This window comes from Lonchura striata, chromosome 3 (genome assembly GCF_050655825.1).
Source record: "Lonchura striata isolate lonStrDom1 chromosome 3, ASM5065582v1, whole genome shotgun sequence".
Classification (NCBI taxonomy): domain Eukaryota; kingdom Metazoa; phylum Chordata; class Aves; order Passeriformes; family Estrildidae; genus Lonchura; species Lonchura striata.
Genome location: NC_140705.1, coordinates 106246941 through 106258220, shown reverse-complemented (window position 1 = coordinate 106258220; position 11280 = coordinate 106246941). Strand labels below are relative to the sequence as shown.

Sequence of the window (11280 nt, the reverse complement as noted above, 5' to 3'; positions counted from 1 at the left end):
GAGGCAGTTGACAGTACCACTACGCCATCCTGTGGAACACAGACATGTTAGAGGAGGGGAGAGAACAGGACCAAGATCACCTGTAATTAACTTCGAAACTGGAGATCCTGTTTCAGTCAGCTTTCCCATAGGTGTGGCTGTTAGGAAAGCAGGATTCAACTGCCCAGTCCACTTGAACACAAAAGAACCAGTAGTAAATTACATATAACTAACTACAATTGGAAACTTAGACAAACTCTTTTGAAGTCTCTTCAAGCTGAGTTTAGGATTTTGGAATTACGCTCTTGAACCACCAAGGCATCTGTGACACTTATTTTCTCCAGATGTTGTGACTCAAGGCCCTTACTCTAAAATGAAGGAGTCCTAGGGCCTCCACTTCCCTATCAATTGACACATACTGAGGCATACCATGGAGAGATGCCAGTTTCAACAGACAATACGGAGATTTGCTTTTCTTTCTCTTTGTTTCTCCTCGTTTCTCCTTGTTCTCCTTGTGAGAAAAGAGTGGCATATGTCAGGTTGCCAGGAAAGGGTGTCTGAACACAGCTGCTTGCTTACATGAATCCCTGAGCTCTCCCACATGATTTTTTTTCCTTACCCTCTGCTGGCACGATGAATGCCAAAGTAGCCTTCAAGATGCATTGCACTCTTCCTCACTTCCTCTCTGCCCACAAGATTAGGTCTTCTAAATTACTACACTCTTCATCCACACAAACTATCTTTAAATGTGTACCTCAAGGTACTAAAAGTTGTTTTCCATACAGAAGCAAGTTTTGAAATTCAGTTTTCCACAGTGTGTTCAAGTTACTTCTTCTGTTGTCACACAAGATATTCAACAACTTCACTTAGAGTCCTTAGATTAGATACTTTCCATCACATCACCAATATGACTTCACTGGCTTAAAGCTGACTCTATTTCCAATAAGCAGGAACAGCTTGCCACAAAAAGGCATCTCTTGCTAAAGTGTTCCTGTCTCTCCATGTGCACATGTGGAACGCAATCTAAGGAATCTTTTCCTTAGTTGAGGTCATCTTAGCCTAACATTTACAGATAAATTAGCAAGATTAGCATTTACCTCATTCTAGCATGACACTGGATTAGAGCTGCATATATAGGAACAATGTGTTCTTCTAATCCCTTGATCTAAAGCCTACCTTTCTTCTCTTCCTCAATTGCATAACTGGTAAGAGCATGCGAGGCAGATTCAGCCTGCTTTAATTAGAACCGTCTTCATATTTTGGCCCATTATAAATTTAGTCATTCCAATTTAGTCATTCCACATACTGATTGTGACTGAAGTTTGAACCACAGAACAAGTACAATGATTTCACCACTTGTTTTAGATAATTTTCACCTTTATCTTACACAGGATTCTTTGATATGCATGCTGTAGCATTCCCATCAAAATCTGCATGTGAATCTGCAAAATGTGTTAAGATAAAATGTAGAACAACTCAGGCAACACAAAGGCCTGCCTTAATCGTTCTTTCCATGCAATCATTAAGATACAAAGAACAAAACCCACCAATAGGAATCTTCATCTATTGCCTCTATAACCTTATTTTTATTTGAAACTTGCAATAGGTTTGAAAATATCTTCAGGATAAGCTTCTTTCTAATTCTGCTGTAATTTCTGTCTGCTCATTTAGTTATCTGAATGGGAGTAGAACACACAGTATGTATCAGCTTCTGCATGGTCTGTAAAGATACTTACGCATGGTAACATTTGGAAATACTTTCCATGCTTACAGAAACTGTAGGAGAAGAGGAGAAAAGAGTAAGGAGAAGAGTAAGGAAAGTTGAAAAAAAAATCCAGCAGCAGGAATCAAACCTAAAAACCAGCATGCAATGGGCAGTCATGCTCTGGCTATACCACTACCTCCACTGCACAAAAAGCACTGCTTCACCAATCAAGCATTTGATAATGTATCTGTGAGCACATTAAGTGCTACAGTAACATCTATAAAATAGATGGGGAAGGGAAAAAATAAAATCACAGTGACACTGCATTGTCCTTGCAACAAAGTGAATTTGAGCCAGTCTCCTGTGAAAACTGGGTGACGCAGCATTTTGTAATTCATTCCAAGGCTCCAGAAGGTGGCTGGGCACTGGGACAGGCTCTCCAGTGAAGTGGTCACAGTGCCAAGCCTGCCAGACTTCAAAAGCGTTTGGACCACATTGCACAGGGCCAGGAGTTGAACTCAATGATCCTTGCGGGTCCCTTCCCACTCGGGATATTCTAATACTCATTTGACCCGCTGCAAAATTCGCACGTTTGTCAGGAGTTTAACAAGTGACATCCTACAAAGCCAGAGGAGTGAAACCACCGCACTCGGACGTGTCGGTGCGTGTTGCGCTGTTCGATTTGGATCGCCACAGATAGAAAAGGGGCTGGAGGCATCTCCACGGCTGGCACCAGACAAGCAGCTAAGGGAATGTGCGCCGGCATCTGGTTTGCTGAGGGGCAGGGCAGCCCTCACCCAGCACCCATCCCTCATCGCGGCGAGGGCTCCGGCCTGGCCCAGCAGGACCGGCCGGTGGCACACACACGCACCGGGCGCCCTCACACGCCTCCCGCCCCGCCGCCTCTACGGCTTCTCCCGCGGAAGTGAGGGCGCTGCCCCGCCCCGGGGCGGGCCTTGCGGGGCCGCCGGGCCGCGCCGGGCCGTGCCGAGCTGGCGGCGCTGCGCGCCCCGCCCCGCCGCCTCCCTGTGTTCCGGCGCGGCGGCGGGCATGGCGGCGCTGAGCCTCACCGTGGACGCGGGCAGCCCCCCGCTCGGTAAGTGCGGGCCGCGCCTCGCCTCGCCCCGCTCCCCGATGCTGCCCGGGCTCCGGCGGGCTCTGTCCCCTCCCCGCCTCCCTCCTCCCTCCCGCCCGTGTTGCATCATGCGGCGCCGGCCGTGCCGCGTGCGGGGCCGGGCTGGCGGCACCGGGGCCGTGCGCGTCCTTCGCATTCCTCGCGTCCTTTTCCCGTCCCTCCCGTCCTTCCCGTCCCTCCCGTCCCCCTTCCCACCCCTGCCGTCCTTCCCGGGGCCGTGTGCCCGCTGCGGGTCCCTCTGGTCAGCTACTCGGGCTGCGAGAACTCGGCTGCAACCTCGGGTGACTTGGCACGTTGAGGATGAATGTTCAGCACAGCCCGAGTTCACATCGCCTGTTCCTCAGCTCTGCCGCTGTGCTGTCTTTCATTTTCATTTAATCTGCTGCTAAAATTCCCCTCTGGGGAGCTGGCTCGAAGTTCTCAGTTGCTTACGGCCCTTCGATGTTATTTTTTGCCTTTAAAAATGTGAGAACCTCCTTCATTGAACTTCCACCCATCTGGAAACGATATTTTGTATGTTTTCCATAAAATTTCTCCATTTCGTTTTAGCTGTTCAAAATAAATTTTCTTCATCATATTTTATTGCTTTATTTTTCTCGCTGGTATTCCCAAATGCATTTCAGAGTTGAATACAACTTGCATGATTACTGATTCAAGGTATAAAAACATATAAGTTTTAAATAAAATTTCTCCTAAGACTTGTTTATACCGATTTGCTAGAAAATAAAACGATGCCATATGAATTACGATTAATGTCAGGTTTTAGGGGCTTTGGAGACTTACTTTCTTTGACAGCTGGTGTCTGGCACTGGAGGTTTATTTCAGGAGATTGCATGATTGTGTCAGAAATACTACATATTACAGATGAAAGATTTATATGAAGGAGACAAGCACACTCATCTTACTCATCCTTACTTCATACTCTTCATGGTGTCTGCTGTGCAGTGGGAAGAGTGTAGTAGTTTTTAATGTCATCAGTGTTAATGACACAGCTCGGTGCACATAATACTTGTCATTTTCAAAGCATTTCCGTGCATGTTATTAAAATACGTGTGTTACTAACATATTGCATAAGGGATGTCACCCTGAATTTCAGAGATGGATAGCTGAGGGATGAGAAGAAGAACCTTGACTTAATGCCACAAGAAGGGTTTTCAGCTGAGCAGAGGTGAGAGCTAGGGAATTCCTAGCTCCAGTGGTTTGTATTTAGGCCAGAGTATTAATAGCTTATAGTATCATCTGCCTTGGTAGCTGGAGCCTTGTTCTAGGGGAGGTGAAGTGCACAGCACGCTGTGGAGGCTGTAACAGGTTAGGTGCCTTTCCACACCTAGAGTACAGTCCTTGTTCTGCCTGTGCAAAAGCTTGCTGCCTTTGTGCTTCTGAGCAAAGTTAAAGAACACAAGCTCCTCTGCTTGTGCTCAGCAGGCTGAGCCTGGAGCAGAGCCAGTGCAGAAACACAGCCAAGTGAGCTCGGTGCTTTGTTTGAGCTGCTGTGTTGTGCTGTAGAGCCTCAAGATCAGAGCAGGTTTGCATCAAGCCTCTTGGAATGTGGTCAGAGCTGTCTTCCACTCAATGGTGTAGCCTAAAAACTTCAGTAATTCTTTTCTTTCTGGAGACCATTTTTTGCTGTCACTGGGGGACTACTTTGAGAACCCAATGTACGCTTCCTGTGCTTTTACATGGATAAAGTTTCTTGGTTTTGAGTGGCTAATCTTTTCATAAACTTTAAATCAGGTTAAAAACAGTCTCATCATTGTTCAGAAAGTGCTGGTATATTCAGTAATTTTTCTCCTTTAAAGCATGTGTAAGGCTGGGATGGAGTACATTAGTAATACTGTTCAATAATTAAGAGCTTTTTGATTACATTCTCCTGATATCCTGGGGTACTGGACTAATTTTTACCATATCCTTAGGAAGCAATATGTATCAATTGCTGAGCTCACTGCAGATCCCTGTGTGCTGGACATTATCAATTTGAAGCTGTAAGGATTGCCAAGAAGCAGCCTCTTGCATATGAAACTGAACACTGATTTTTTTTTTGTTTCCCTGGACATTCTCACTTGAAGGAGTCAGTTCGGTCACCTGGTCCTAGTGGATAGCTGATGTAAATGGTTGGTTGTAACTATGAAAGGTGTCTCTCCTGGAAGAAGTTCAGTATCTTTTTCTCCTGTTATTTCAAGGAGCTCTGCTGACAGTGGAGCATGTGAAGAATGATGTTGAAATTTCAGTGCAAGAAGGCAAAGAAACCATCCTCTCTGTGTCCGAGTAAGTGACTTTGCATCTCTCCTTCTACCTTTGGGTCAGCAGTTTTAAAAATCACATGGTTGTAGCATTGACAGTAACCTTTTGAGGTAGGAGGAAAAGGAAAAAAAAAACAGTTTTATTCATCACTGATGTCTCTAGCGCAGGCAAAACATTTACAGTATATTCTGAACTAGATCTTTATGGAAAAAACTCTTTTTATTTACATGTACCTATGTATAATATTTATGCTGTACCAGTCATTTTACTGTTTAGGACTTCTTGTGGTTCCATGCATTAGCAACAGCAAAGCTGTTTTACATTAGAGAGGTTTGATATATAAGATTTCTTGGATTTGTATGTGTGTGGTGGACTGAAATTTGAATGTTTAGATGGCATTATTTGAGGCTCCCTCCTGTGTGTGTATAAGCAAAGGCATGATGTTATGTCAGGAAAGTACTAATTAACTGTGTAGTGCTAACCCGTGTATCCATCTGCACAATGTAGAAGGAATATTGGAAATTTTTGTAATAATCTGACAAATTTATGTAGTCTGTCCTTCTAAAAATACTCTGCCATTGGAATGGATAACTTCAGGTTTGGGACATGAAGATGGTTTCTGCAATCTGAGTAAGATCAAATGCCTATCCGAAATGCAGGACTAACACTGTTAGTTTTGGGAAGCTGCATTGTCATCTTCAATTCCATGTGAGTTAAGACATCTGGATATATCAAGAGGCGAGATCCTGCTGTCTGACATATCAGTGGGAACTCTGGCATTTAGTATCTGCAGTAAGGAGCATATTTGTACACATGAGCATTGCAGTTGTAATTTGAAGTATGGTAACACCATGATGAATTTGAAATTACTGATTATAACTAGTTTTTGAACATTGATTGTTTTTTTGAAGATTGGGGGAATCTATAGTTCACAGACTTGGTGACAAACTCTAATTTTGTGAACTAATTCCATAGAAGATGCTGTTAGAACCACCAATGCATCTCAAACTGGAATACCTGCTTGTCTGTAGAATGGCTATATATATTTAATTTTGTCTTGCAGTTACAGACTTGCTCCTCATAAATTAACACCAACTGAGCATTTCCATGTCTTCTAACCTTAGGTAATAAGCTTGTCACTATGTACATATATTTGCAGAAAATCAAAGCACAGGAAGACTCGCAGCCTTCAGTCATGGTTGTTTTACTGGTTGCAAATATTGTTTTCTGTTTAAAATGTTAGACCTGAACTCAGAGGTTCTTGCATAATCTGATATTGCATGTTGTCTTTTGCTGTGCCTGGTGATAGCGCTGAATCTGTGGTTTTGAATGAAAGCAAGAGAAACATGACAGGTTGTATTGGGATTTAATTGGTACAGCTTTAAAAATCTTCGGTGTGTGTTTTGCACATGTGGGATACAGCTTACATAACAGAAAGTTAATTGGATATTTTTTAATTGCCAGAGAAAGCTTTCCCCTTAAATAGCCTTAGGTTTAGATTTTGTTTTTCTTTGACTGTTTGGGCAGTAGATGGATATATATATTAAAATATATACACATATATATACATATATATATATATGTATGTATGTATGTATATATGTATTTATACATAGATGTGCTCCTGTGGCACTTAGAATGTTTTTAATGTATATAGTTTGCTTTGAAATAATATTTATTTCATTAAATAATTTAGCGTTGCCATGCCTTCTTCCTGTCCATTGCAAAACCACTCATTTTGGCTATAATGGAACTTGTCAGAAATGTAAAGCAAAAACTCTTTTTCTGCACTTTGGTCTCGGGTAGATAATATCTAGAATCATGGGCCCATCAGATGGAAATTTTTGTGTGTTACTGTCCTCTTATCCCTGGCATTGGCTTACGTTCAAGAAGTTATTCCAGACCTCAGTATTGCATTAATTTTCCCTTACTTGGTTGTACAATAATTTAAAAAATTGATTCTGTACCTTAAAGTCTGTTAAAAGTATATCTGCAATGTGAGAGGCATCAGCTGAACTCGTATCTCAACTAATGCTTTTGCTAAATGGATTTCATGGCATCAGTTCTGCTGAAGCATCGTGTTTTGGCATGATGTGAAAATCACTTGGGATGTTTCAGATTTTGATTTTTTTTTTTGGAGAATCCATTAGTTCTAATGACTTCACTTGAACAAGAAACAACATTTTATTTGTGATTCTTCTAGGTTTGATTTTGAAGCTCAGTTAAAATCTGGTGATAAAATTTTCAACTAACTAGCTGAAACTTAGCTGTCAGCCAGCTATCTAAAAGGTTTATTGCTCATTTGAGATGATGAATTTTATTTTAAAGGTTTTTTTTTGAAGACTTAACTTCAAAACTTTGTGGAGTAATAGCTCCTAAGCAAACTACTCTGCTGAGTGCTGATGGCTTTTTGGAGAGTTTTGCTATACCTGTGTCTTGTCAAAACAAGCTTTAGTACAGCTTTTGTGTGGTGAACCCATGCACATTTCATAGTAGTTATTCCTTCTAGGCAGATCAAGCAAAAGCTTTTACAAATCAGTTCAACGTTGTTTTATTATGGTTGGAAATAATTTGTGTTTTGGGGTTTTTTGTGTTATGTGTTAGCTTTTATTTTTTGGTCCCTTTTTCCCCTTGTCTCAAACATTTGCCCTGGTGTTTAATTATGTGGCATTTCATGTCACTCTCAATAGCCACTCTCTGCCTGTAACATTGCATTGTCCCTATTCATTCTCCCTTACTTAGCCTGGGAGTTACCAAGCACTGGCTTCAAAGAGCCTTTTATAACTTTTCCATAGAGGTCAATTAGTGATATTTGGGTGGGAGTATTTTGTTTTTGTGAAGAAAATAACAACTATTAAAGCATAAGTAAGACTTTACTCAGAATAACATTTTCCCATGTCATACATGTATTTAGTTTTGCTTGAGTAATCAAGGGGTATTTGTTTTGGTATGAACTAGTGAAAACAATAGAAGTGCATTTTGCAGATTTTCAAGTGAAAATGTGTTGGAAATGTTTTGTTTTTCTCAGTTTAAAAAAGCTTTCTTAAAATTTGATAGTGGGAAATTAGAATAGGGCACACTTTCAGTTACACAGTAGGGTGGAATTTAAACACCCTACTGTGACTTTTGTTTTTAGTTATATTTTATGGATCTTCTATATATATACTGGATCCTAGATGCTTGGAAAGCAAGCAGAATTAAAAACAAGCAAACCAAAAAAACCCTCCCAATGAACTATATTCCTTAGGTTTTACTGCAATTAACCTAATGAGACTGGCTGGTCCATTTTTACTAAAAATGGGACACATTCTAATTGTTAATATATAAAGTGCACTCTGTATAATTTTCAGAACTTTTATTGATTTTTGCAAAGCTTTAGGGCTATCAGAATTTTTTTAATTTTATAAAGGATACAGTAGGTAAAAAAGGAAATAGAAAACAATGACAGAACAGAAGTGGAACTTTGGTTGGACAAGTTGGAGTATAGCATCCAGTCCATTAAATTGAATAAATGTTCAAAAGAACACTTACAGGGACTTCTTTTGTTGATACCAATGCTTGATTTAGAAGCAATTGGAGCTCTGTTTTTGCAATCTGCATCTACATAGGACTGTCAAGTAGAGATGAGTATTATCCAGAGACTGATGCTTCTGATGCATCATTCTTCCAGAGTTCTTTAATAAATATTAATTTCTCTTACATGAACTGGAAGCTAGATTTCTGATAGTGTGCAGCTTTTTTGATGCTGTACAAAATGTAGAAAAGGGACATGAAAACAAAGAAATACTACCTTTGGAGAGCCTTTCCTCTTCAGGTCTGTTGAGGACTTTCATAAGGGAATGAGACAAAAAATTCAAATTAGTCTGTTATCTGGAGAAGACTGGGTAAAGAAACAAATACAGGCAGGCAGGTTTGTTCACCAGGGGATGGTTTCTGTGAAGTGTGAATTGAGTAAAGTAAGTAACAAATAAACAGGGATTTTTTCCCCTGTTGCTAGCCTTAAAACCATGATGAAGACCTCTGAATTCTTCTGTTGATTCACTAGGAATCCTCTTCAAAGTGATCCTTCTTTTATGAAAAGAAAACAAAGAGTGATTAGCTCCTTATAATATGGAAAATCTGTAGCTCAGGTTATACTTATGAATTCTGTTAGATATGGAGAAAGTTTGAGTATTTGAAAGAATAATCAGAGTCTTAATTTAGCTTAAACAAAATTATTTTATGCTTAGAAGCTTAGGGTTCTATCTGGTGATAGAAAAGCAAGGACTTATTTATTCTTGTGCTAGATTTATTTTATTTTTGTTTTTCTACTCTGGTGACCTGGTACCTGTTGGGCTTGCCTGGAAGTTATTTTGTGTTTGCTTTGCACATGTTTCAACTCTGTGTGTGCAATTAAAGTTGAACTGTCTGGAGGTAGTAATTTACCATTGCCTTGCCCCTCTCTTTTTTTTAGGCAAGTGTCATTTACTGATGTGAATTCAATAGCTCGGTACCTGGCTCGAGTTGCTGCCTCTGCTGGGTTATATGGCTCAAATCTGTTGGAACACACTGAGGTGAGAAGGAATCACAGAATCATAATATGGTTTGGGTTGGAAGGTTCCTTAAAGACCATCTATTCCCAACCCCAAAGACCATCTCTTTCCCATGGGTCAGGATACTTTCCACTAGACCCGGTTGCTCAGGATTGGACTTGAATCATGCTCTTGTCTCTTGTATTTTTTTTTTTTTTCCTTTTTCCTTTTTCTCATTTGGCCTAAGTTTGGGGGGGTGTTTTGTGGTTGGGCTTTTTTTTGACCTTGTGCCTATTGTTCTGCATTTTACTGTTAGACTGAGGTTCCAGCTTTGTGGGATGCTGAGGGGTTTGTTTTGCTAAGCTTCCTTCTTCATGTAAATAAATATAAAGACTAAGAAATCTATATAAAATATAAAGACTAAGAAATCTGAGCTTTGGAAGGGTTGCCCTTGCCCACTCCTGCAACAGCAATTCCTAAGCGGACAGCTCACTAATATAAAATAATTCAGGTTGAAAGGTAAAACATGGGATTTTCCCTCCTCACTTTTCTCAGCTCTGTTGCCATCAGTTGCTATCCTGTAACACTTCAGTGTAACACCAAGAACGCTGTGTGGCATTGAAATCCTGAAGTAGTTTTTGCTGTGGATGGTGGACAAAATCCTGACCCCGGTCTCTTCCTGGGTCTAGCTCCTCGGAATAATCAATTATGTGCTGCATTTTAAATTGATAGCTGAAACTAGCAGACAAATTGAAATTTATTTCCTCTGAAATTTGGGGAGGGACTGAAGGACTTGATTCAGGTATTTTCTTCTTGAAGCCAGTGGTAATCACTCTTCAATCGCTCTTCAGCCCTCATAGCTGGTCTCAAGGGAAGTGTTGTCTTAGTACTTTGCCTGTGATGCATTAAAAAGTTGTAAGTTATCTTGTGGCTATTTAAAATTTCTGTCCAAATCCCTTGTTTTTAAGTTAAGCCCAGACCTTAGCAAGCACACTTTCAGAGCTGGTATTTCTGATACACTACTTCTTTTCCGCCTCTTTCCAAAATACTACTGTACTTGGAGAAGTACAGGGACAGCTGCATTTGTGGTGCACATATTTTGGCGTGTAGCTGAAAATGACTGAACTGAATTCTGTGGTGGTTGTAATTACATCTGTGCCTGCCACGTTGTCTTGAATGTTGGAAGGATTCCCATTGCAGCTTGCAGAATGCTTACACATGAAATAGGACCAGAGGAGTAGAAGAGACACTTCGTCTCTTGCAGGATTGAGGGATTTGTTTTATAGACAGGGCTACATTATTAACCACCCTAATTCTTAATTTTTTTTTTTTTTTTTGTGCTTATGTGCAAAGATAGATGGAAAAGACTTTTGCAGGAATGGAGAGTAGGACTTGTGAAGGTCAGGGGTTTGATTTCTTCAAATCTAAAAGGAGATGAGGAAGACAAAATAGGGACTGAGGGGAAAATGGTTTACTAACCAGCAGCAGCGCCAGGAAGAGGAAATAGATCACAAATATATATCAATAGCTAAAGGACAGTGATTACTTTTATATACTTTTGTGATGAGCACCTAAGAACTGCTTATTATTTTACCAATGGGAATAACTTCAGTGAAGGGGATGTTTTCAAACTGCTGAAGGAAGAAATTAAATTTCATAATTTAGTATCATTCTGGGTGAATTTTTAAATATAATTTATTTTAAATATT

At 40.4% G+C, this 11280-nt stretch overlaps 1 protein-coding gene across 8 annotated transcripts in view; it reads left to right on the top strand.

Moving 5' to 3' along the window:
- Positions 1-2709: 2709 nt before the first annotated feature.
- Positions 2710-11280, top strand: part of EPRS1 (glutamyl-prolyl-tRNA synthetase 1) — a 37443-nt gene continuing 28872 nt past the window's right edge. For all 8 annotated transcript variants that reach the window (XM_021546832.3, XM_021546830.3, XM_085576076.1 and 5 more), the window contains exons 1-3: positions 2710-2780; positions 5000-5084; positions 9514-9613. In XM_021546832.3, coding sequence (XP_021402507.3) covers positions 2735-2780; positions 5000-5084; positions 9514-9613 — 231 coding nt within the window. In that variant the 5' untranslated portion in view covers positions 2710-2734. The remainder of the gene's footprint in view (positions 2781-4999; positions 5085-9513; positions 9614-11280) is intronic.